We start from the raw sequence: 21,635 nt of genomic DNA, 5'->3' as shown, positions 1-21,635 counted from the left end.
CTTCCAGAGGAGGGAATCAGGGCTCCTCTGCAAGCCTGCCCTGCTCCCCAGAGCTGGGAGAGGAGATGTTCCTCTTGAAATGAAGCTGACTGGTTTTTGTCCCTCTTGAAATGAAGCTGAGAGGTTTCTGTCCCCCTTGAAATCAAGCTGAGAGGTTTTTGTCCCTCTTGAAATGAAGCTGAGAGATGTCCCCCTTGAAATGAAGCTGAGAGGTTTTTGTCCCCCTTGAAATGAAGCTGAGAGGTTTTTGTCCCCCTTGAAATGAAGCTGAGAGGTTTTTGTCCCTCTTGAAATGAAGCTGAGAGGTTTCTGTCCCCCTTGAAATCAAGCTGAGAGGTTTTTGTCCCTCTTGAAATGAAACTGAGAGGTTTTTGTCCCCCTTGAAATCAAGCTGAGGGGTTTTTGTCCCTCTTGAAATCAAGCTGAGAGGGTTTTGTCCCTCATGAAATGAAGCTGAGAGATGTCCCCCTTGAAATGAAGCTGAGAGGTTTTTGTGTCAGCAGAGCTGGGCAGGATCTGCCTCTTCTCCCTACCCAAATGTGCCAGGCACTCTTCATGCCAGCAAAAGGCTGACCTTGCAGGACAGGCTGTCATTTGTTTATCAAACCTGTCATTATCATCAGTCACATCAATCTGAAGCTGATCTGGCTGGGAGATTTGACAGAGTTTAGGGCAGACAGGCAGGCACTGAGGTGCTGAGCAAGGCCCAGCTTCAGTTTCGCTGCTGGTTCTTTATTCCTGTTCTTTGCTGTCTTTGGTTCACCCCAGTCAGGGGGTGTAGTGAGGATATGGATTTCCAACAGGCTTCCTAGAAAGCCTTTCCAGCTGGGTCTGTTGAAAAATTCCTCCTTTCTAAAACCAGGTCAAGCCTCCTTTGTGTTTCTGCCCTGCTCTCTCACAAGAGATGCTGAAGGGGTTCCCTTCCCTCAGGACCTCCTTGTCTAGCTCCTCTCCCTGCTCTTTTTATATCTGACACTCCTTGCCCAGAGAAACTTTAATTTTGGAGGTTTGTGTGGGATTTCCAGCAGTTGCTTTGAGGTGAGTTATCTCAGGGCTCCACAGCTGATGTCCTGCAGGCGCACGATGTGAGAAATTCAAAGTGGGCAAGCTGCACCTGAGATGTGAAACCCCTGGTGGCTCCTTTTCAGTGCCCTTAATAAACACCCTGACCTCGTTTGGTACCTTCCACCCACACGTCTGAGGGCTCTTTGCTAATGGGTTCAGCATCCCTTGGTGCCTCTGCAAGGTGGGGAGCTGTCCTGCACACACAGCCTGGCTTTTCCCAAAGATGCTGAGCTCTGTGATTGCAGCTGGGATCAGGGGATGCTTCACGGGCCATTTGCCCGTGGACATTGGGGTGTGCTGGAATCCAGGGGCCTGCTCCCTGCCCGAGCTGGGTTATGGACTCCCATCCTCTGATTCATCGTCTTGTGCTCAACCACAGACAAGTTCTTCCTCCCCTCCATCCTTTTGAAGGTGCAGAGAAGGGCCTAGCTCGCTGGGTAGTTTGTTATTAATATCTGGGATGCAAAACTCCCTGCACATTTAATTTCGCTGCACCAGGGCTTCCCTCCCCCCGGGGATTTCTCTCATAGTTTTTCATTCTGCTCCGTGTTCCCACCTCCTCCTAATCTCATGTGCTCCCTGGATGTCATTGCCGTTCCTGCTTGGCTTTTCCCCGTGGGTAGCTCAGGTTTCAGTCTGCCCTCCAGATTTCCATCCCAGTCCTGTTTTGCCCTCCTCTCAAGGGGAGGTTCACATCCTGCTTCCTTCTCCCCTCTGGGGATCAATTCAGATTTCACTCTCTCTTCTCCCCATTGCCCCAGGGGATCAGCCTAAGTCTTGCATCTGCTTTTCATCTCTTGAGCCTCCCCTGGCTGGAAATCAGGGCTGGCCTTGTGTCTGCCTCACCTGACACTGGATCTAAGCTCAGCTCTGCCCTGGCCTTTCCCTTTTGAAGTCTCCCTGCTCTGTCCTAGGGACAGGCTGATTGCATAAATTTGTTTGTGTGCAGGCTGCTCATTGCAATGCAGCCCTTTGGGAAAGCATCAGAGAAAGCCCTGGCTCCAGGGAAAGCCCTCTGTGCCTAAATCTGGCCCTGCTTTGCTTAGGACAGATATGCAGAGGAACCCCTTCTTCAGGCTGGGTTTGTTCTGGCACCTCAGATGAGCTCGCTGGGAATGAACTCCAAAACAGGCCAGGGGAACTTGTGAGGGAAAGGGGGATGCAATTAGGATTTGGCCTTTTTAATTGTTTTTCTCAAGAGGTGGACTGAAACCACGGAATTAATTTGTTGACAGCAGCCCAGAGCTGGCTGCACTTTATCTGTTCCTTAACATCCAGCTGCAGTCCGTTCCCAAACTCCTGCTCTCCTGCTTTGAAAGGGCAAACTTCATTTACAAGGTGCTTCCTACACCTGTTTACTTGGCAAAATAACCTGGTGCAGCTCTTTCAGATGTGTCTGGGAGGGAGGGACAGAGATCTTTGTGCAAATTCCCTGCTCATCCTTCGGGAAACGCTTTCTGTGCTCACAGGGGACAAGCCCCAGTTTCGTGGATCTGTCTGAAGGGTCACAGAACTTGTTTGCCACAACAGAAACTCAGCCCAAGGCACGGCTGTCGCTGGCCAGCCGCAATCCAGGTGGGCCAGCATCTTTTTGTGAGGGCTGAGTGGCACCAACTGCTGTGCCTGCTGTGATTCTCAGGGAGTCACCACTAATGAGGGGAGGACTTGGAGTCCTTCAAGGGCTTTCATCTGCCGAGCTCCAAGAATTCACCCCAAACCTGCACCACCCAGCCAGGGTGGGGCCCTGCGCCCGTCCTGCACGAGGGCAGCTCCCAGCACACGGAGGGGAAGGCCATGGCTTTCCAGCAAGGCTCTAATTTTGGACATCAGAGGGCAATTTCTCCCTCCCCAGAGGTGCTTGGTGTGGGATCAGTGGGTTTATCCAGCAGGGAACCCTCCTGCCTGCTTCCCCAGCCCATGGAATTCGCCTGGGTTGGGAGCAGAGAGCTGGTTCTGAGCTGCCCCAGCCCTTGGGCTTCATCCCTCCAGCCAAAATGAAACCCTGTGTGATGCTCTGCCATCATCTTCCTCCCTCTGCCATCTTCCTCCCTCTGCCATCTTCCTCCCTCTGCCATCATCTTCCTCCCCCTCCCATCATCCCCACTCTCCCTTTCTCTTTTAATTGCACTTCTTGCTGTGGTGAATGCAATCCCTCCAGCTGCTCTTCTTCTGTCCCAGCTCTCCAGGGCGTGGCAGCCCCTGCCAAAAATTCCAGGGACCAACGGGAGAGGCCCGTGGAGCTGGGATGGAGCCAGCCCCAGCCTGATTCTTGGTTAATTCTTCCTAAAATGTGGTGGGAAGTGTGTCCCTACCAAGGGCTACCTGGGCTGTGTGGGCACTCTCCTCGTGGATGACTAATCCAGGCATATCCACACAGTGCCAGGTGTTTGCATTTGTCACTGCCAGAAGGCACAGAGAGTCCTGAACAAACAGAGATTCCTCCCCATAGGCAAGGGCTGCACGGGGAATAAAAAAAATATAATAAAAAATTTTTAAAAAGGAACATTTTTCATGCAGGGCAGATTCTCAGCTCAGAAAATCCCAATAAGGCAACTTTGGAGTGGAACGGGAACGTGCTCAGGCTCCAGGGACCTGTGTGAGCTTGCAGGAGGGCAGGGGAGAAGCCATGGAGTGGTGTGTGTGAAATCAGGGTGATAAGGAAAGGGGCAGGGATGCAGCCCAGGGTGGGAGCAGAGCAGATAAGCACGGAGGTGTGGGCAGAGGTGGAGTTCTGGAGAGCTTTGGGAGTTGGGCAAGTGAAATGGGGAGAGACAGAGGTGCGGGGAGCAGTGCTGCAACCCACGGGAAGGCTGGGGGAGTCCTGGGAGGGAGGCAGGGCAGAAACCCCAGCTTTGATGGTGAGAAAATTATTGCCCAAAGCTTTGAGTGGAGGTCCTGGCCACTCTGACCAAGAAAATGGCATCTCCTGTTGAACTGCTCCCAGTTTGGGATGCCCACAGGGAAGGTCCCATGTGCTTGAAGAGCGCTGCGAAGAGGGAAGGTGCTGAAAGTTGTTTTTTCAGTATCTTTTCAGCAGTTCTGTGCCCCTGAGAGCGCTCAGCAGGCACAGCCCTGGCCAGGACACTCCCACCTGAGCAGGTGTCAGTGTGGCCGGGCAGGGCAGGTGCTCTTCCCACCTCTGCTTTGCTTCTCCTCTCCCTTGCCCAGCTCCTGTGCCACAGGCGATCATTTGAGGTTCAGCAGAGCAAGGGGAAACTTCTCTCTCTTCCCTGTTTGTTTGGAAGCAAAAATTCCAGGGAAAAGCTCTATCATAGAGCCCACAAGAGCTGCTGTGGTTCTGTTTGTTTTTTTCTGTCGAGCGTGCAGCTTGGTTGCTCCTAAAGTTTTGACTTCCCACCCCTGCTTTGACTCCAGCACAAGCATTTACATCCCAAGCTGAAGCTGAGGATAAACCCTATCAGATCAGACCTCAATGAATAAACTCAAAGGCCTCGTGGAGGGTGATGCAGGTGTGCTGAGGTTTGGGATTGCATTTGAATTTTCCAGCGTGCTGCCATGGCTGAGCTTTAGGACAGAGCTTGTTTGGGAGTTAATCCCACCCTGAATTCCTTTCTGTCATGCTGACAGCTTCCAAAAATTCCCAGCCTTCAGTGGGATATTAACATTACAGGGTGAATATCGTGGTGTTGCCGTGAAGGTTTTTTGCCTTCTTTCCAGGTGTCTGTTAAGCGCTGCTGAATGTGCAGGATAGTACATGTGGAAATAGTAATTGCAACCCCATTACTATTATTATTATTATTATTGCCATAATTTACCATTAGTGTGTTTTTTATTTTATGGGGCCCACGTGTGCGGGTAATTCACGGCGGAGCACTTACGCCATCGCAAGGTGGGAAGGCTCAGGGAGCTGCAAGAGCCTTGGATCCAGCTAAATGCCTTTTTCCAGCTTAAATCCTCCTCCCTGGGCTCGAGGCAAAGGGTTTTGGCACAGCTTGAGGCAGCCCTGCGGTGCTGAAGAGCGTTTTGGGGTGACTCAAAGCATTTTGGGGTGATTCAGTTGTTTTCAGCGAGGGCCAGGTGCTCCAGATCCTCTGTGTGCACCTGATCCTCCTCTCCCCTCTGCTCTGGAGGGCTGGGAGTGAGTCAAACTCTTCAGCACGGTTCTGAGCGTGAGATAAGGCAGATGTGGAGGCAGATAAATGTGTTTCAAAGAGGTCACTGGCTAAATAGGAGCTTCACAACAAATGGGGTTGTCTTCCATCTCCTACTGATGTGGTTCCTGCCTGATGGCTGGTGCAGGGCTTGGATAGGACAGATCCAGCGCTGGGTTTGGGAGAGGATTGGAGGCTCTGCATTGGTGGCTGAGCCAGGAGGACGATGGAGCTCTGCGTGTGTCACACCAGGAGCTCATCCCAAGGAGGACTCCGGGCTCTGACACATGGGGAAGATGTTGAGATTCTGCCCAAACTGGGATTACCCATGGAGGGCTCCAGCCCAACCAGTGGGATCCAACCAGCAGCCCACAGAATCCAACGCTGGTCAATCTGAAGGGAACAGCAGCAAGCAGAGCTGCTCAGGAGAATCTTCCCAATTTCCCAGTTTTTCCACTGCTCTCCAAGATGTCTGCAGGATGTTTTCAGAGCCGAGCGTTTGCCAGAAGTTCACAGATCAGTTACAAAACAGATGTACCTTTTTTTCTTTTCATTTTTTTTTTCCTCTCCCCTTCTTCCTACTGGTAAGGAAGAGTTTGTGCAGTAATTGCAGGCAGGTTGGGAGATGTTTTCTTCATAATTCTCCTTCTTATGAAATGTTTATGAAACACCTTCCACAAATCAGTTACGCAAGCAGGCTCCGGAGCTTTGATCATTTTCCATCACCCTCAATGTGTTTCTTAGTTTGTTTTGCTTTTTGTTTTCGTGTTTAGGCCAGAGATAGGTAAGAAACCATCCATCCTTGCAGCTGTTCAAGCCAGCCACGGAAGGGACTCTCTCTTTTCCAGCCAGTCACCCTTCTCGTGTTTTTTTTTGCTCGGGGGCTGACCCTGTTTCAAGGCTGTGAAAACATCCAAACATCCACTTGAGATTTGCAAGTGTGATTCCTGCCCTGGCCCAGAGGAGCTCCGGTGCCTCCAGCTGCCGTTACCCGCTCCCAGCCCTGCCCTGGGGCTCCCCTCGGGCCCCAAGGGAGGAAGGTGCTGCAGATTCACAGCCAAGAGCCCCCACGCCTCACCTCAGCCGTGGGGATCTGCAGCTCCTGCTCTTTGCCCTGCTCTTTTTCTCCATGGAATGGTTTGGCTTGGAAGATCATCCCGTTGCAACCCCTTGCCATGGGCAATGAAGCTTCCACCAGACCAGGTTGCTTTCCTTAAATACTGTTATTTTTCTGAGTAGAATTCAGTGGGAACAAAGTCTCTCCATTGCTTCTCATTCCCTTTTCCTCATCCTATAAAACCCAGTGGGAACAAAGTCTCTCCATTACTTCTCATTCCCTTTTCCTCATCCTATAAAACCCAGTGGGAACAAAGTCTCTCCATTACTTCTCGTCCCCTTTTCCTTATCCTATAAAACCCAGTGGGAACAAAGTCTCTCCATGACTTCCCATTCCCTTTTCCCCATCCATGATCATCCTATAAAACCAGGATCCTGAGCAATCCCAGTGGGATCCCCTCTTGGTTTTACCCAAATCACTGTTTCTCACTTGCAATATTTCAGCAGAGCTCCCATCAAATTCTCTGAGGATTTCATCATTTCAACCTTTTTTGGTTTTTTTTTCTTTTTTTTTCTTTTGGTTCCTCAAGGAAAACTCTTCCCATATTTGCAGGCATTTTCTGCAAATCCGAGGCAGATGCACTGGGAAAGGAGGAGGCAGCTCCTCCCCTCGTTTTATTAATCCGAAATTAACATTATTTTAAGGGAGTCTCATGATATTGAGTGGCCTCGCCCACAATGTGTGTGGTTTTTTGGGGTTTTTTTGGGTTTGAGGTTTTTTTCTTTTTTAATGTACACTTGGCAATATTGCCGGTTTAGCCAGGGAAGAAAAAGAAAGAGCGGGATTTGCATAAACCATCCCCAAAGTTTTTGGATAGATCCCGAACTCCTAATGAACAATTAGCCAGCTGCAGGCCTGTCGGGGAGAGGAAGAGGAGGGCGAGGTAAAATGGAGCCTAAACCCAATGGAAATAGGTGCAAGGGGGAGAAGGATTTGTCAAGAACAAACCCCAGGTTCCCGCCCACTGCGCAGGAGGGAGAATTCCAGGGCCGGGGGAAGGAGCAGAGGGAGATGTTGTTGTTTTTAAATCGGGAGCCGGTGCTTTGCCAAACCCACCTCCCGTTCTCCCATGGAGCCGTGCCGGGATGCGGCTACACACCCCTTTCTCCCTGGAGCGCCGCCAGCTCGTCCGCTTGGCAGCTGGAAAAATTGATTTCAGTTTGGAAATGGCTCGTGCCTCTTCAACACCCCACTGCCATCGGGATCGCAGCTCAGGCGGCAGCCAGAGCCTGGCTCTGAGGCGCCAAAAACTGTAATGTCTTGGGACTGCTCAGCCTTGGATGAACCAGACAAACATTAACTTTTTTTTTTTTATTTTTTTAATTTTTTTATTTTTTACTTATTTGCCTCCGATGGATTCTTTTTAATGCAAAGAACATCCATAAATCCACGTGCCTGGATGGCTCAGGAGTAACGGGGTGTCCTCCTGAGCCTTTTTGCCTGACATTCAGCGACTTATCGCTGTCGATAGCGATCGAGAAGATCTTTCCACCTGATTTTTTTTTTTTCTTGCCCTGCCAAGCTAAGAGGGATGATCATGCCAACCTGAAAGGTAGGAAAGAGCTGGAATTCATAGCATGTCTACCTCTTGCTGCAAGGAGCTGGGAGTATTGCAAAACGAGTTTCGGCGGTGTCCAGAGCTCGAGTTGTAATGAAAGGGGTGTTGTAATCACCTTCCCTCCGAGCAGCACCTTCCAAAATGCAGAGGGGAACGTTGCAACTCCCTGCTCTGGAGCTGTTGAGCTTCTTGTGATCCCATTTTTCCTCCTTTTCTCCTCTTTGGTGGAGATCCATCAAAGCTTGGACTTGATGGTTGTAGAGGTCTTTCCCAACCAAAATTATTCCAAAGCAAAACTGTATTTTTTGCTTTGCTCAAATGGGCAGAAAAGCTCCTTCAAGCCCAAAACATTCGCTCGGGATGGGTTTGGAGAGCCGGATTTCTTGTTCCCTTTTCTGGCAGGAGGTTGCAGGGCCTCAAGGCCCCGTCGGTGGGACAAAGACCCTGCTCACCTTTGGGGGATGTGGGGTTTGGAAGGGATCTGGGGAAGTTCACTCCTAGGAGTCAGGGTGAATCTTCAAGAGTTTCAAGCTGTGTCCTTTGTAGAGTTCTCCTAGTTTTTCCTGGTTTTGGGAATTAGAGGCTGTGATGAGCAGTAATCCTTGATCAGGGTGTTCTCGTGCTGAGAAAAGGTTTGGGTGAATCATTTCTTGGAGGAGAGTTCTGTATCTTTCACCTGTCCCCTGTGCATGGACAGTCCTCACTCACCTTCCAGGAATTAACCTAAAAACTTCCAAAATCCTCCCCTCCCTCCTGTCCTGGTCAGCACTACCAAAAGACTTCAGCTACTACAATAATAATTATTATTATTATTTCTTAATAAATCAATTTTTAAAATGTATTAGCAAAGTTAGAAATGAAAGTGGAGATTGTGGAATAAACCAGAAACAAGGATTCAGTTCTGATCCCTGGGTGCATTTTTTTTCTAAGAATGTGTATTTTAAAATCATTATTTTCTTGTGGACAAAAACTTTGCAAGAACATTAAAATAGCTCAAAAAGACCACTGGACACCTGTGAAGTTTTCCAGTTATTTTTCCACAGCTTGTAACTGAGGAAGGAGATTTTCCTTGCAATTTCTTGTTGCTTTTTGGTAGAAATTGAACAAATTAATTTGGTGCCTGGAGTGCTGCATTTTCAAGACTGGGAGATTACTCTGTTTTTTTGAGGTCTTTTCCTCCACGACTTATCCTTTACCATCCCCTTGTACCATCCTCTGCTTCGTGCAGGGAAAAATGAGAGGTTTTCCATGTCCAGCTCTCCTATCAGGGCTTGAGTTGTGATCTGGAAAGGGCAATCACTTATTGTCTTCATTAAAACTCCACAGAAGGCTTTCAACTTTGAAAAGCTGCTTGAAATTGGTTGTTTCCTGAAGTGTTTTAATTGAGCAAAGTGCCAGGGGGCTTGGCAGAGCAGGAAAACTATCCATGGATAGAGTGGAGAGCAGGAGTGTGGAATAACCCTGATTTTCAGTGATGGAAACAGCAGAAAAATCCCTGTGAGGAGCCTCTCCCAGCTCCCCACTGCTCCTGCTCATCCCTCCTCCCTGCTCCTTCATTCGACAATTCCTTTGCTCTTTTTTGCAGATTAAAACCGAGGACCTCAGCGACTCCTTGCAACCTGCCATCCCCCCTCGGTCGGGTCACCTCGTGCAGGGATCATCCATGATGCCAGGCAGCCAAATCGCAGGGGTGAGTGACCTGGCTGCCCCTGGAATTCCAGGAAAAGAGGGAAAAAGCTGCTCCCGACCCCCTCCCCAAATTCCTTTGGCCAGTGGCAAAAGGAGCCTGAGATGGTGAGGGACACAGAGCTGGAAAAGTGAATCCTCATCTTCCTCCTTGGCTTTTCACTCGTGCTGGGTGAGATTTCCTCAGAGGTTTGCTGAGCAGGGAAACCACCCCATGGTCAGGAAATCCCTTGGACTGGAAATAATTGGAGGCTGAGACAGCACCGTGGGGAAATGTCTGATAATGTTTGCCCTGCTCTTCCTCATTCATGAGTGTCTGATTAATGCCATTGTTGGAGATCGGGTTCTAGACCAGATTAACTCCTAATCTCAGCCTGTTGTTGCCTCAAATTGATTTACACCAGGGAAGAAATTAATTCCTCGAGGGAATTTTTTTTTCCCTAAGGTGGGAAATGTGGAGTTCAGCACTTAATTCTTGTTAAATTCTAGTGGGAGTTGGATGCCAGGCGGGCACACAGATGCTGAGGAATCCCTTCCCTCGTTCTTTCACGGGGTATTCAGATCCATTATACAATTTAGGGATTCTTCAATTTCCCCAGTCTTCAGAGCAGTCCTGTGGGAAGCACTGTTGGTGAGCTGCTGTAATTTGCTGTGTGATTTTAGGCAGTTCACTCTGGAAATACTTTATCTGAAGAAACTGAAATCCGAGAGGTTTCACTGTTCTAACAATCAGAGTTTGATTGCCTTGAAAATGTCTTTATCAAGAGTTAACTTTTCCAGGGAAAAGCAGACACTTCTCCACACGGATGTCTCTGTACGCAATTAATTCTTCTCCCATACTTGAAACTTTTATACCTGCAGCCCTCCAGCCCCCAAATTCCCCAAATTCAGTGAGAATTCTTCTCCTACACTTGCAACCTTTGGGTCTGCAGCTCAAAAATGTCACCAACAATTAATTTTTCCAGGGAAAAGCAGACAATTCTCCACATGGAGCTCTCTGTATGCACAGAATCCTCTCTTACACCTGAAACTTTGGATCCTGCAGTCCTCCAGCCCTGAAATTTCAGAAATTTAGCCTGGATTTGTGAGGAGATGCTGTGTGAGGAGCGTAAATCCTTGAGTTTTATTGTTCCCTTTGATTTTTTTTCTGTAGGACATGAGCTCTCTCCACACCCTGCAGCAGCTGGTGTTGCTTCCTGGGCACATGCAGTCAGTCCCCCAGTTCCTCCTGTCCCAGTCTCAGGCAGGACAACAAGGTAAGAGAAGGAAAAGCTGAGATGATGCTTTTTTGGGGCTTACCTAAAAACAGAGGCAAGACAAAACTAAGAGAATAAAAAGCAGTTCTATTCATTGAAGGGCCTTCAGGTACATTTAGAGCAGACAAAACCCACCCAAAATGGAGATTTAGTTTCACACTTTTATAAGTTTGGTCCATTTGCATTTTGGGAGTGAATCTTCCAATTAGAGCTTCAGCTAATGAAGTCATTTGTCCCAAATTTGCTCCCCCGACGCACTTTTGTTTCCATCTCTCTGGCCTGAGGCAGTGAGGTGTCCTTGATTTCCAGGCCTGGAGAGGAATTGTGTCTGCCCAAAATGGGGAAGCAGCAGCTCACACTGTGTGTGGAGTTTGGAGTTACACACTAAAGAATTGCAGGATGACAAATAGATGAAAAATATCAAATCCTAAGGCGGCAGAGATGGATAAAGACTGAAAAACCTCCCTTCTGGATGTGGGGTTTTCCCAGGGTGATGCTGCCCGGGGATGCTCCCGGATCCATGGGGAGATGCTGCTGGCACCGGAGCCTTGTGCGCTCCTCGAGTGCCACCTTGGGGCCAGGCAGGGATCCCAGGCTGGGAAAATCCCGGGATTTTCAGGTCCGGGAGCAGCTCCGGGAGAGAGCGAGAGGTTTGGATATTCCATAGGGCAGGAAAGTTCTCCCTGCTCCCCAAATCAGCTCCAGGAAAGCGCTGAGGACTCGCTCCATGCTTCAGAAAGTCCCTGTAATTCTGGTTTTGCCCCCAATATTTTTCCAGCGTTTCTCCCACCCTGGGGATGTGGATGGAGGATGTTTTAGGCTTTAATTCATAACCTGGCAGATCCATGGGGATTTGGATCCTTTGCCTGTGCTTTGATTTATCCCAGCACAAGCTCCCTCCACATGAACTAAAATTCAGGATTATAACATTAAATCTCTGCAGCTTGAACCCACTGGTTCACGCACTCCAAAAGCAAGAGGGGAATTTATTTCTTCCTGACAGGATATAAATTCTCCTCTCTGCCAAATGACACTGAGTGATGGATAAAGATACTTGATGTATATTTACAAATAATTTTGAATTTATTAGTTTGAAATACAGTCAGGACAATCTATTCCTTGCTGCCTGATTTTATTCATGAATAATAAACATCTTTTACTGCAAAGCAGAACTTGCTGCCTTTGATAGATTAGAATTTATCTGTTCTGTGACTTTTTTTGGCAGCTGTGTTTGCTTGTCACCCCTTCCAGTTCCAGGCTTGACCAGGAGTGGATATTCTGGAGTTTTGTGCAGGACATTTCCATTTGCATGGCTGACTGCCAGGTTTTAATGATCCTTTTGCCACATGCATACACAGCCAGTGGGGAGTGAAAATAAAGTGGAATTCGGTTCAAGTGCAGTTTTCTTCCTCCTGAAGAAAGGCAGAAAAATATTCTGGAATTATCCCTGGGGCCATCAGGGAATGCCCCGAGTGTCTCCTGATTTTGGACTGTGGGTCCATAAATGGATTTCCTGGATAAAGAGGCTTGGCTGGGAGCTGAACCTTTCCAACAGGGATATAAATTTTAGTTTGCTTTTGTTTTGAAGCTATCAGATAAATTCCCAGGTCTTAGTCTTCATTCCCAGTAAAACCCAAACCCCGAGTCATGGGTGGGAGAGCTCTGTAAAGGTGGGAGTGAAGAGATTTTGGGAATCCTGTCAGTCTAAATATTGCTGCTGAAATCTTCATCTCAGCTGTCAGACCGGTGATTCCTGAACCCAGCCCTTCATTTCCCTCCGAGCTGGAGCTGAGGTGTTCAATCATGATTTTAAAGACTCCAAATGACAGAGCATCTGCCATGTCCCAAGGCAAAGCCATTGCAGTGATTAATTACCTGCACTGCTAAAAATGTGCACCTCATTACCAGCCTGGATTTGAAATTTGAAGTTGTTCCAGTGTTAGGGAAGGTTTATTCCAACCCCAACCTAAGTAAATAAATGGGATTGTGCACATCAGATCTAAATTAAATAAGAAAAGGCAGAGGGGGGGGGGGGAGTGATTGATTCTGGAGATTATGTTTTCCCTTTTATTAGCAGAAGTCCATACATTTCTATGGATTTCCCTGTAATTGTCAGTTATAATCAATTAAATATATTGACTGCTCTGAGCAAGGTTATAAATCCTCACTAAATTCTGTAGCTTTCACTCACAATGGACTTGATACCAACTAAATTTCTAGGGAACTACACAACCTAATCCTGTAGGACATTCCCTCTAAGAGATATAGGCTTGTACTTGGCAGTTTGTCAACGAAACAATTACACACTCTCCATAAATCCCAGTTTTTGTTGGGTTTATGGATTTCCCTTCTTTCTTCCTTTCATCATTCCATGTCAGCTCCGACGTTCTGAAAGAAATTCAATTTATTTGAAATAGAGTAGGGTAGGAAAGGAAGGGTCAGATGGCTTCCAAATGACATTTGAAAATGAAATGTAGAATTGAGAGCAGAGTGGGAGGGCTCACGAGATTAACTGGAGGATCAGGGTTTTCTTAACAAGATGAAGTGGCTGAAAGTTGGAGTCACAAGGGCTTATATTGGAAATAAGAGGTCCATTTTTCTAAGAGCTACAATAATTAAGCACTGAGAGAAATCCCCAGGAAGGATGTAGGAAATTCTCTGCTGCTTGGCACCTAAAATCAAGATTAGAGGTCTCTAAAATGCCTGAGCGTGACGAGCGACACGCAGGGATCAGCAAATGAGATATTTCACTTCTGCCATTATTGTAATAATCCCTGCAGGCTAAAAAGCCACAGGAAAAACCTTTTCTTTTTCATGGCCCAGCTCAGAGCCAGACTCGTTCCTAACGGCCAAAATTCTTGTATTTTGGGCAAGAAATAACAAACGGAGCTTCCCACTCCGAGCTTTCCTGGGGGTGCTCACTGACCAGTGTGTCTCTTTTTGATCTCCTCAGCTTTGCAGCCAAACCTCCTCTCCTTCCCTCAGCAACAGGGCAGCCTCCTCCTCTCCCAGCCCGGACCCAGCCTGGCCTCCCAGGTAAGAGCACACCCGAGGGCGTGGCAATGGCACGGGAAACACTGTGGTTTTTGTTATTTTTGTGACTCTGAGCACCTTTTTTGGGGTGGTTTGGACAGGCTGTGGGTCGCTCTGGCCTCCCTGGCTCCTCGGTTGAACCCCACCTGGACGTCCCCCAGCACTTGCAAGTGGCAAAGCACCTGACCCCAGCAGGAGCTTCCGAGGAGCCCAGCGACCTGGAGGAGCTGGAGAAGTTTGCAAAGACTTTCAAACAAAGGAGGATCAAGCTGGGGTTCACACAGGTGAGAGGGAGGGGATGTGGGGGAGTTTGGGGCAGAGCTGTGGATGAAGGAAAGGCTGGGTTAAATTTGGGTTATTTTGCAGCATTGCCTTCCAAATACACAAAGAGACAAACCCTCCCTAGCACCTTACCACCATAACCTCAGTATCTGCACCCTCCCAGCATTCAGGGGTGGGGGCAGATTCCTGGGGGCAATAAATCCCCTTTCCCTGGCAGGCAGGTCATGGAAAGAAGACTGAAGCTATCCTGGAAGAAGTCTGAGGGGATGTTTAGGCTACAAGAGGAATAAATCCTTCACTGAAAGAACGATCTGGACTCATCTGCCCAAGGAGGTGGTGGAGTCACTGTTTAAAAAAAGCCTGGACGTGGCACTCAGTGCCATGATTTATTTGATGAGGAGGTGTTGGGTCATAGGTTGGACTTGATGATCTCAAAGGTCACAGAATCACAGATTTACAGGTTGGAAGAGACCTTCAGCATCATCAAGTCCAACCCAGCCCCAACACCTCAACCCTGGCACCCAGTGCCACATCCAGGCTTGTTTTAAACACACCCAGGGGTCGTGACTCCACCACGTCCCCGGGCAGCCATTGCAGAACTTTATCACCCTTTCTGTGATAATTTTCCTAATATCCAGCCTAAATTTCCCTTGGCACAGCTTGAGAGGTCCTTTCCAGGCTGATTAATTCTGTGACTCTGTGGTTCTGCGTGGGGCTGGGGCAGCTGGGATGGGTTTCCCCGTGCTCACGCTGGGATTTGGGTGTCCCCTGGCAGGGGGACGTTGGCCTGGCCATGGGGAAGCTCTACGGCAATGACTTCAGCCAGACCACGATCTCCCGCTTCGAGGCTCTCAACCTGAGCTTCAAGAACATGTGCAAGCTGAAACCCCTGCTGGAGAAGTGGCTCAGTGATGCAGGTAGGTGACATCAAGGCAGAAATGCCACCAATGCCTTGTGCAGGCTGGCCTAGAACAGAGCTGGACAGAATAAAGCAGGGATTTATTCAAAGGATCTCCTCAATGGATCCACCTTGGGCAGCACCAGAGCAGCACCAGGACTGCACCCAAGATGAACCAAAATGGTCCAAAATGAACCCAAGATGAACCAAAATGGTCCCAAAATGCACGAGCGCTCCCGGGGCTCTCCCTGGGATCAGTTCTGCTCCATTGGCACCTTGGAGTTCATTGTCCCATTCCAGCTCCAGCCCATCAGTCCCATCCTGCTTGTTTTTCTCTCTCCAGCCCACGGTGTTTGTGCTCCTGGGCTGAGGTTTGGATCATTTGTCCTTGGTGCCCAGCTGGAGCAGGAATTGTTTTGTGTCCCTGCTCTGTGCACAGAGCTCAGCATCCCCTCATGTGAAGCCCAGACCCACTGAAGCAGCACAGAGTGTGAAAAATAGAAAAGCCAAACCTGAGGCATCACCACCATCAGGAGAGGATCCATCCAGGAACCTCAAATCCCTTCAGCCCCTCCCTGTGCAAGCTGGAGAAGAAGGGGAGGAACTGCTGAGATGCTGAGGGATCAGCCCAGGAGGTGCAGCTGGAAAAGGATTTCCCTGAGAGGGGAATTCCCAGGGGCAGCAGGATTTGGAGTGGGTCCTGTGCTGACCTCACGTCTGCCTCGTGCTTCACCCAACCCTTCAGGATGTCTGAGCCATTGGTCATCTCAGCCACCCCCAGCCAAATGGTTTGGTCACATCCTTTTCTGTGTGAAATGAAATTATTGGAACACTCCTGGTCCCTAGCAGAGCAGGCTGGAAATCAGGCTCACAAAGGAAAAACAATGTGTGGATTAAAACATTTTACTGCTTTGATTTGGACAAGTTCATTGATTGATTCAGAGCAATTTTAATCATTATCAGAGGGAGGATCCACAGTGTAGGAACAATTAATCTATTTTAGAAGAAACACTTGTTTCACAGGAAGTATCTGGGAATGAAAATAACTCGTTATCTTCTTGAATATCTCTTTTTCCCCCTCCCTCTTCCCCCAGAATCTGCTCCTTTGGATTCCTCCATGAGCACCCCCAATTCCTACCCCTCAGTGAACGAGATGTTTGGACGGAAAAGGAAGAAGAGGACCAGCATCGAGACCAACATCCGCTCCACCCTGGAGAAGAGATTCCAAGATGTGAGGGGAAAATCTTTCTGTCTGCTGGCAGCTCTCCCCGAGCCTGGCATTTGCAAGCCTGTGGCACTGAGTCCTCTCAAGAAAAGAGGGTTTTTTAGGGGGTATTTATTTGATAGCAGGCTAGAAAACGCTTGAAGAAGCAACAGGAAAAGTGTGAATCCCAAAGGAATTCCCTATTATTTGACAGTAGGTTAAAAATGCTTGAAGGAGTTAACAGGAAAAGAGTTAGACCCAAAGAAATTCCCAATTATTTCCTTGTTGAATGTTATTCTAAGGGAATTATGATCTTAGCACCACGTTTCCCCATTTTCACCCACTGGGCCAAAGCTGATCTCTGCACCCAACTCTTTTCTTTGGGAGTTGCAGATGTGTCACAGGAGCTCTGTGGCCACAATGCCCCATTGAGCAGCTCTTGTGAGTCCCCAGAACTTGTTGCTGCAAATATTTTTCCTGAACCCGTTCAGAAGTGGAGCCCTTTCCAAGAATTTCAAGAAAAATCACTGCAGACATCAAATAGAATTTTAATCAATAGGACTAAACTGTGCCTTGGAAATCTCTCAATCAGAACTGTTCCTGTGCTGTTTTTTTCTTGTCTTCTGCCTCATATCAAAACTTGCTCAGTCTTCATCAGATCATTTTAGCAGCTCATTTTGAGCTGGTAGAAAGCATTTTCTGCAATGGGAATATTATCTTGGCACCTCTGTGCCAGGTGTCTTTGACATTTCTGAGCTTCAACTCTGAGCAGACCCCACAGAGCTAAAAGGAATGAAAATAAATGACTCGGGGGGCAGGGTGGGCTCCGTTAATTCCATTTCTAAGTGAGAAAGGGAAGAGAGGGGCAGTGACTTTTCTGAGCTTGGACAGTGGCAAGGCCACCAAGTTGAGGTGAGCCCAGCACTGATTTTGGAGCTGATAAGGTCGAAGAGGGAAGTGATTTATAACAGGGCAGGAGCTGTGACTCATCTCCCCCTGAGCTGATGTGCAACCAGAGGCACTTTGTGGTTCACAGAACCTAATCCCTCACCCAAATATTTACCCTGGGAGCTTTTGTCCCCTCCCCAGCTCGAAGGAACCCCACCCTTGTCCTCCCAGCAGCCCCTGATGCTCTTTGGGGCTTTTGAACCTCCTGCCTCTCTCAGCAGAACCCCAAGCCCAGTTCAGAGATTTCCTTGTGCTTTTTGAGTCTTTTGAACCTTTTGCCTCTCTCAGCAGAACCCCAAATCCACTTCAGAGATTTCCTTTTGCTTTTTGAGTCTTTTAAACCTTTTGCCTCTCTCAGCAGAAACCCAAGCCCAGAGATCCCAGTCCAGAGCAGATTTCTTCTGGTTTTTGGGGCTTTTTTAACCTGCTGCCTCTCTCAGCAGAACCCCAAGCCCAGATATCCCAGTCCAGAGCAGATTTCTTGTGTTCTTTGGGGCTTTTTTAACCTCCTGCCTCTCTCAGCAGGACTCCAAGCCCAGTTCAGATATTTCCTTGTGCTCTTTGGGGCTTTTTTAACCTGCTGCCTCTCTTAGCAGAACCCCAAGCCCAGTTCAGAGATTTCCTTGAGCTTTTTGAGTCTTTTAAACCTTTTGCCTCTCTCAGCAGAACCCCAAGCCCAGGTCATTATTTTCTTTGTGCTTTTTGAGGCTTTTAAACCTTTTGCCTCTCTCAGCAGAACCCCAAGCCCAGTGATCCTGGTTCAGAGCAGATTTCTTCTGTTTTTTGGGACATTTTTAACCTGCTGCCTCTCTCAGCAGAACCCCAAGCCCAGATATCCCAGTTCAGAACAGATTTCTTATGCTTTGGGGCTTTTTTAACCTCCTGCCTCTCTCAGCAGGACTCCAAGCCCAGTTCAGAGATTTCCTTGTGCTTTTGGGGCTTTTTTAACCTGCTGCCTCTCTCAGTAGAACCCCAAGCCCAGTTCAGAGCAGATTTCTTATGCTTTGGGGCTTTTTTAACCTGTTGCCTCTCTCAGCAGAACCCCAAGCCCAGAGATCCCAGTCCAGAGCAGATTTCTTGTGTTCTTTGGGGCTTTTTTAACCTGCTGCCTCTCTCAGCAGAACCCCAAGCCCAGCTCAGAGGAGATCTCCTTGATAGCAGAGCAGCTCTCCATGGAAAAGGAAGTGGTTCGGGTCTGGTTCTGCAACCGGCGCCAGAAGGAAAAGCGGATCAGCTGCCCGATGCCATCCCCCATCAAATCACCCATCTACAACTCCAGACTGGTGAGGGACTTCAGGTTCAACCTCCTGAGTGGAATCTGATCCAGAACATTTATTATTATTCCATCCACTGAAAACAATCAGCTCAATGATAACAATTAATTAAGCGAGAATTCTATTTATTGAAAACAGTGGGAAGAAAAGTCAAGTTTCCTGGGAGGAATTGATTAGTTTAATCGTAGGATAATTTAGTCAAATCATGATGCTGTCCTAAAGCTTTTCCCCTTGAGATTGATGAAGAAAATCTTTCAGAAATTAATGGGGGATGAGGATTACATAAATTTATATCAATTAACTGCATTTCTGCTGCTTCATTTAAGAGTTGCTTGGTGCCTTTGCCATTTAAAAGTGGCAGGAACCTCCTCAGTGCTGCCGCTCCCACAGGAATGGGAGGCAGAACCTGAATTTTATCTTAAAATCTCCTGGCTTTTGGAATCCTCCATCAGAAGGCAGGGAAACATCATGGGAAGTTTGGTTCCCAAAAAAAAAACCCATTTGGATTCCCACAGCAGGAGCTTGGGTGAATGATTCCTCTGTGACTGTGCTGTCCTCAGGAATAAATCCTGATTTAGATGGCAGCTCCAGGTTGCCAATTGGCACCTGAGAATTGAGCTCCCTGAAGGAAATTGGGATTTTTTTTGTGCCCAAAAGCAGAGGGAGCTGGGAAGTTTCAGCCTGAGACATCCGAAGGGCACTGGCTCCTACAAGTTTTACCTGGAGACTTCCAGAAAATGTGATGGTTTCAGGCTTTTCCACAGCTGATCCATACATTTAGATGGATGTGGAGAGTGTCAGGCACATGCAACACTAATTCTGATTTCTTCCCATGGCCTTCAATATATACACACACACACACACGCGTGCGTGCATATATATGATAATATATGTAATGATATAGAGATATAATAGATATAAAAATATAACAATGCATACATAAAAAATACATAATGATATATAATATTTATATATAATATAATACATACACAAAACAATATCTATATATAATGATATAGAGATATGTCTATATTAAAATAATTATTATATCTAATAATATATTAGATATTATGATCATATATTATTGTGTATAATATACTATTATAATATATAGACAATAATATACTATACTATACTATAATATACTATAATATACTATACTATACTATAATATAATATAATATAATATAATATAATATAATATAATATATTTTATATATTATATTATTATATTTTATTATATAATATATCATATATCATATAACATATAACATATACCATATCATATAATGTGATGTAATGTAATGAATAAGAATAATACAGTGATATAGATATATATAAAGATATATTTTATATGTTATATATTTTATAATAATAATAATACAGTGATATGATATAGATATATAGAGGGATATATATTCTATATAATAATACTAATACAGTGATATATATATATAGATATAGATGATATAGATATAGATGGGAATGGTGTTTTTCCCCTGGAAAAGGACTGGAAATAGCCATGGGAGCCCCAGCTGTGGGTGCTGTGTCCCTGGGAGCCAGCTGCCTCCGCAGGGGCTGTGAAAGGAGTGGCAGGGTGCGATTCCTGCGCTGCCAAATGCTCACCGCCTGCCTCTGTTCCTGCCCAGGTCTCTACCTCAGGCTCCTTGGGGCCCCTCTCTGTCAATCCCGTGCACAGCACCATGCCTGGGACTGGTGAGCCTTGGGGAACCTCCCTCCCCTCCTTCCATCCCTGGCTCCTCCGTTTCTGGGCCACATTTGCAGGATAATCCTCAGCAGAGCCTTGGCTTTGGCCAGGGAAAGTGTCCCCACGCAGCTGGGATGAGAACAGCCCAGCCGTGCTGTTGGGTGGGGTAGAACCATGGAAAACACGGGGAAAAGAACATTTCCAGCACTATCCTGGCCTGGGGAGTTTAGTTTTGGGAGCCAGGCACAACTGGGAGCTAAATAAAAGGGTGGCTTAGAGTCAGATCTCCTTGGAGACCAGAGATTCCCAAATATAGGGACATTCCTGGGGTGCCCCCACTTTCCCCAGGGCAGGAACAGGGAAGCAGAGGAGGCAGATAAAGGGTGGGTTAGAGTCAGATCCCTGAAGACCAGAAATCCCCAAATATAGGAACATGGGACATTCCGGGGATGCCCCCACCTTCCCCAGGGCTGGGAATCAGAGGAGGCAGATAAAGGGTAGACCAGTGTCACATCTCCTTGGAGAACTCAGATTCCCAGATACAGGAACATGGGACATTCCTGGAGTCCCCCCACTTTCCCCAGGGAACAGAGAATCAGAGGAGGCAGATAAAGGGTGGGTTAGAGTCAGATCTCTGTGAAGACCAGAGATTCCCAAATATAGGAACATGGGACATTCCTGGGGTGCCCCCACTTTCCCCAGGGCAGGGAATCAGAGGTGGATCAGTGTCACATCTCCCTGAAGATGAGAAATTCCAAGATATAGGAACACGGGACATTTCTGGGGTGCCCCCACCTTAACCAGGGCTGGGAATCAGAGGTGCCAGATAAAGGGTGGGTCAGTGTCACATCTCCCTGAAGATCAGAAATCCCCAAATACAGGAACAGGGGACATTCCTGGGGTGCCCCCACCTCCCCCAGGGCAGGGAAGCAGAGGAGCCACGGGGTGGGCACGGGGATGGGCTGGGAATGTTTGGGCAGGAAGAGATGCCAGGCTCACTGTGCTCTGTCCCACACAGTGACATCCTCGTGCTCCCCAGGGAACTCCAGCAGGCCCTCGTCCCCTGGCAGTGCCCTCCATGCCAGCAGCCCCGGCACAGCCCAGAGCAACTCCAAAGCTGCCATGAACTCCTCTGGCTTCAACTCTTCAGGGTAAGGCACAGCCCTCAAAAAGCCCCAGACCAACCCAGGGTGTCGGGGGCTGGAGGAGAACACCGGGATCTCCAGGAAGAACAGGGAAATCCTTAGGGATTCCAGCAGTGTGGAGTGTCAGGCTTCATGCGTGACCTCTCAGGGACAGGGTGGGATTGTTGTGGTGTCCTGTGCAGGGACAGAAGTTGGGTTTGGTGACCCTGGTGGGCCCCTTCCAGCTCAGGATATTCTGGGATTCTCGGGAGTGGCAGGATGCGATTCCTGCTGAACAACCCGTGGGACGTGCCGACCTGAAGCCGGGCAGCGCGGGAAATCAAAATGATTTTTACTCCGAGGCGAAACT

At 47.9% G+C, this 21,635-nt stretch overlaps 1 protein-coding gene across 3 annotated transcripts in view; it reads left to right on the top strand.

Moving 5' to 3' along the window:
- The window catches only part of POU2F3 (POU class 2 homeobox 3), a 47,277-nt gene that overhangs the window by 22,241 nt on the left and 3,401 nt on the right, over positions 1-21,635 (top strand). The window contains exons 5-13 of one of the 3 annotated variants that reach the window (XM_077788064.2): positions 9,438-9,542; positions 10,692-10,794; positions 13,748-13,830; positions 13,929-14,111; positions 14,885-15,026; positions 16,102-16,238; positions 18,281-18,442; positions 20,083-20,149; positions 21,160-21,292. In XM_077788064.2, the coding sequence (XP_077644190.1) occupies positions 9,438-9,542; positions 10,692-10,794; positions 13,748-13,830; positions 13,929-14,111; positions 14,885-15,026; positions 16,102-16,238; positions 18,281-18,442; positions 20,083-20,149; positions 21,160-21,292 (1,115 nt within the window). Of the gene's footprint in view, positions 1-9,437; positions 9,543-10,691; positions 10,795-13,747; positions 13,831-13,928; positions 14,112-14,884; positions 15,027-16,101; positions 16,239-17,380; positions 18,258-18,277; positions 18,443-20,082; positions 20,150-21,159; positions 21,293-21,635 lie in introns of those variants that run through there. The other 2 variants (XM_085560218.1, XM_085560219.1) reach the window with 2 other exon arrangements.

Source organism: Lonchura striata, chromosome 24, assembly GCF_050655825.1.
Source record: "Lonchura striata isolate lonStrDom1 chromosome 24, ASM5065582v1, whole genome shotgun sequence".
Taxonomy (NCBI): domain Eukaryota; kingdom Metazoa; phylum Chordata; class Aves; order Passeriformes; family Estrildidae; genus Lonchura; species Lonchura striata.
This window is presented reverse-complemented; position numbering and strand designations above follow the sequence as displayed.